At 43.3% G+C, this 3,248-nt stretch overlaps 1 protein-coding gene across 1 annotated transcript; it reads left to right on the top strand.

Annotated features, from left to right (window-relative positions):
• Positions 1-478: 478 nt before the first annotated feature.
• On the top strand, positions 479-1,714 carry LOC150085195 (uncharacterized protein F54H12.2-like). Its single transcript, XM_090373862.1, has one exon. It carries the CDS (start codon positions 479-481, stop codon positions 1,712-1,714), a length of 1,236 nt encoding a protein of 411 aa, XP_090229988.1.
• The last annotated feature ends 1,534 nt before the right edge of the window (positions 1,715-3,248 follow it).

Genomic DNA, 3,248 nt, shown 5'->3' on the forward strand with positions numbered 1-3,248 from the left:
AGTTCTCGCATTTAGATTATTATCCCCTCCAGTTAAACACGTTCCATACCGTTACAATCCAAGTGCGTACAGATAGCGGTGAATTCGTGCCATTCAGTGAGGGAAAGACTACAATTAAACTCCATTTCCTTGAACGATGAATGCGTACGTCCATTACTACACAATACAAGCAGGGGGGAACCCATACTTCGCTGGGCCCTCTATCCACAGAGGCCACGGTTTAGGAAGCATCTTCCGAACAGCATTCCGTTTTCTGACTCCGATACTGAAACCTGCAGCAGCTTTCATCGGTCGACAAGTACGTCCTGCCGACAAGTGTCGGCAGGACGAAATATCGTTGATGATGTAGTATCAGGTATTCCAGCTAAACGTTCGTTTTTAAATCGTGTATCAGAAGTCGGACAAGCCATTAAAGACAAGGTGCGTAATCAGAGCGGTGGTAAACGTAGACGTCGCGATATTTTCGATGGAGGTTATGATGTCTGAGCTGGATCTTTTCAGTAAACCCGCCACTAATATGTGTGTCGAACGGTTGTCGTATATTACTTTCCTTCCTCTAGCATCTGTAGATAGTGTAGGCCCGATCGAATTCTATATTCCGGGGACTTCAGAAGAGTATCTAGACCTCGGGAAAAGTTATTTGCGGTTGAAGGTGCGAATCACCAGAAGCGATGGAAAAGATCTGGAAGAAAATGATAAAGTAGGAGTCGTTAACAATTTCTTTCACTCTCTATTCAGTCAAGTCGATCTCTTTGTACACGACAAACTGATTAACCCATCGTCGAATACGTACCCTTATCGTGCATACCTGGAAACGCTTCTTAACTATGGACGGGAAGCCAAGAATTCACAACTGACAACTGAGATGTACGTCAAAGATCAGTACACCGATGTTAAACAGATGTTCGAGAAGGATGATAGTGGTATGTACCAACGATCGAAATCCTTCTCAAAATCGAAAACTGCAGAGATGTTAGGAAGACTTCGACTCGATCTGTGTCACCAATCTAAATACATAGTGAATAACGTCTCCCTCCGTTTACGACTGGTAAGAAGTTCCCCCGAATTTTGTTTGCTTTCCAATGATTCGTCAACTGCCAAGTTGAACATTATGGAAGCAACGTTATTCGTACGTAAAGTGAAATTGAATCCTCAGATTCAACTCGCACACATCACTGTTTTAGAGAAGAACCTGCTCGTGTACCCGATTAATCGCGTGAATGTGACATACTTTTCTATTCCCAAAGGAATGGTAGATTCCACACGTGATAATATATTCCTAGGACAAATCCCATCGCGAGTGATTGTGGGTTTGGTGTCTAGCGAAGGTTTCAATGGATCATATGCTCGTAACCCTTTTAACTTCTCTCACTTCAACCTGTGTTACTTACAAGTGACGGCCGATGGTATTCAGTACCCGTCAATACCTCTGACTCCTGACTTTAAGACAGGACAGTATACGAGATCGTATCTGTCGCTCTTCTCTTCATTAAATAAATGGACGGAAGACACCGGAAACGATTTGTCATATTCCGAGTATTCAGTCGGTAATGTATTGTACGCTTTTGACCTATCACCAGACGAAAATGCCATCGGTCAACACGTTAGTGCACTGAGACGGGGTGGTGTACGTCTCGAACTGAATTTTCCTCACCATTGCCTGAAAACGTCATGTGCGTCTTGTACAGTGAATTCGAGAACGTGGTTTCGCTGACAAAAGACAGGTCGGTTCTTCTGGATTATGAACACTGAAGAAATAACACGTTTGTTGGAAAGTGTTAAAGACTACCCCATAAGTGTATGTGCTCGCGACGAACTGCCTACGAACATTCTTAGTAAACCGTTTCTTCTAGTTGTCAACACAGACCCTTCCGACAGACCAGGAACCCATTGGATAGCTATTTACCTCGGAGAAGAAGAAGAAGCCGATTACTTCGACACGTTTGCCCGTCCCCCGCCCGAAGATTTTGCGGCGTTTCTGAAAAGGTAAAGTCGCAAGTGGACTCATAACAAGACTGTAATACAACATCGGGAATCTATAGCTTGTGGACTGCATTGTGTTTTCTTTTTAACCCATAGATGTCGCGGTATTACTATGAGACAGATTGTTAACGAATGTTATTGTAAAAATTTGTGGGGCAATGATATTCTTGCCACTTTAGATGTAATCGATCATTTAAATAAACAAATTTAAAAAAAAATTGTGTACTTACATGCTTATCCACTGTACTTTCTTTCCTCTCAAGCGACGGGGAGACATCAGAATCGACGGTTTCTTCCTTGCACGTTTGGGCGCGCGCTTTCCCCGGCCGCCGCGGGAGGGAGCACGAGGGCCTCCTCTGGAGGCCCGCTTTTCTTCTTCAGTCCCAGAAAAACCTGCAATGTTTGAAGGTAGGCCTTCACCTTGGATTCGATCGACATGTCCTGTCTCTTCAGAATTTCGGACATCTCATCGTCTAGAGAAATCATCCTTTGGTGTTCTGGTGGTGCCAGGAGTAAATATTTTTTGAACGAGTCGTTCATTTTCTTATTAGCGATGTTATCAGTGGAATTATCAGACTGCCTAGTAAGGGAAACAGCGCTCCTCCTTGCTGGATAATAAGTCTCCGTCGCCTTGTGAAGGGGACAGTTTTATCCGCTAGAACACGTAGCAGTTTCTTTTTGCGCTGCAGTCTAAGATGTTCTTTGGGGGTGATTGGTATGTTACCTCTTAGTAAATTCTTACACAGTTCACACAAAACCGTGACCTGAGAATGTGATACCTGTCTCAAAATTGTATTTGCTTGCTTGGGGCTGGCACCAGACAAAAACCTGATGAAGTCACTATGTTTTCGGAGTCTTTTAGCCATGAAGGTACATATATGATCGAGGGGGCTTCCTCCGGTAATATACACGAGCGCAGACGTAATTGTTCTGGTGTATCTTGTCGAAAGTCCAGTAATAAATATGAGAACGGTTTTTCTGTGGCCTCCTTATAAATATCGACTAGAACACTCGAACACCCTGGAAATACTTGCGATGCTAGGTGTGATATTTGTCGGGAATCTCTGGGGTTTTTAAAAACGATTAAATAGTGTGAGTTAAGACTGATGGTTCTATATTGACTACCCTGACAGAACAAATTTTGGGAGAGAAGACAGATACTTGTGTTCCTGTGATGGCTTCCTTTAATGAATATTTCAGCGATTTCGGAACTGTCTTTCGCAACGTGTAGGAGATCATCGATTATAAGCAGATTTCTGACACGT

Source organism: Mastigoproctus giganteus, chromosome 5 (assembly GCF_048544385.1).
Source record: "Mastigoproctus giganteus isolate SK-2022 chromosome 5, ASM4854438v1, whole genome shotgun sequence".
In the NCBI taxonomy this organism is placed as follows: domain Eukaryota; kingdom Metazoa; phylum Arthropoda; class Arachnida; order Uropygi; family Thelyphonidae; genus Mastigoproctus; species Mastigoproctus giganteus.

What these genes read in the sequence shown, in the direction of transcription:
- LOC150085195 (XM_090373862.1), top strand. Translation starts at nt 479, where the DNA reads ATGTCTGAGCTGGATCTTTTCAGTAAACCCGCCACTAATATGTGTGTC.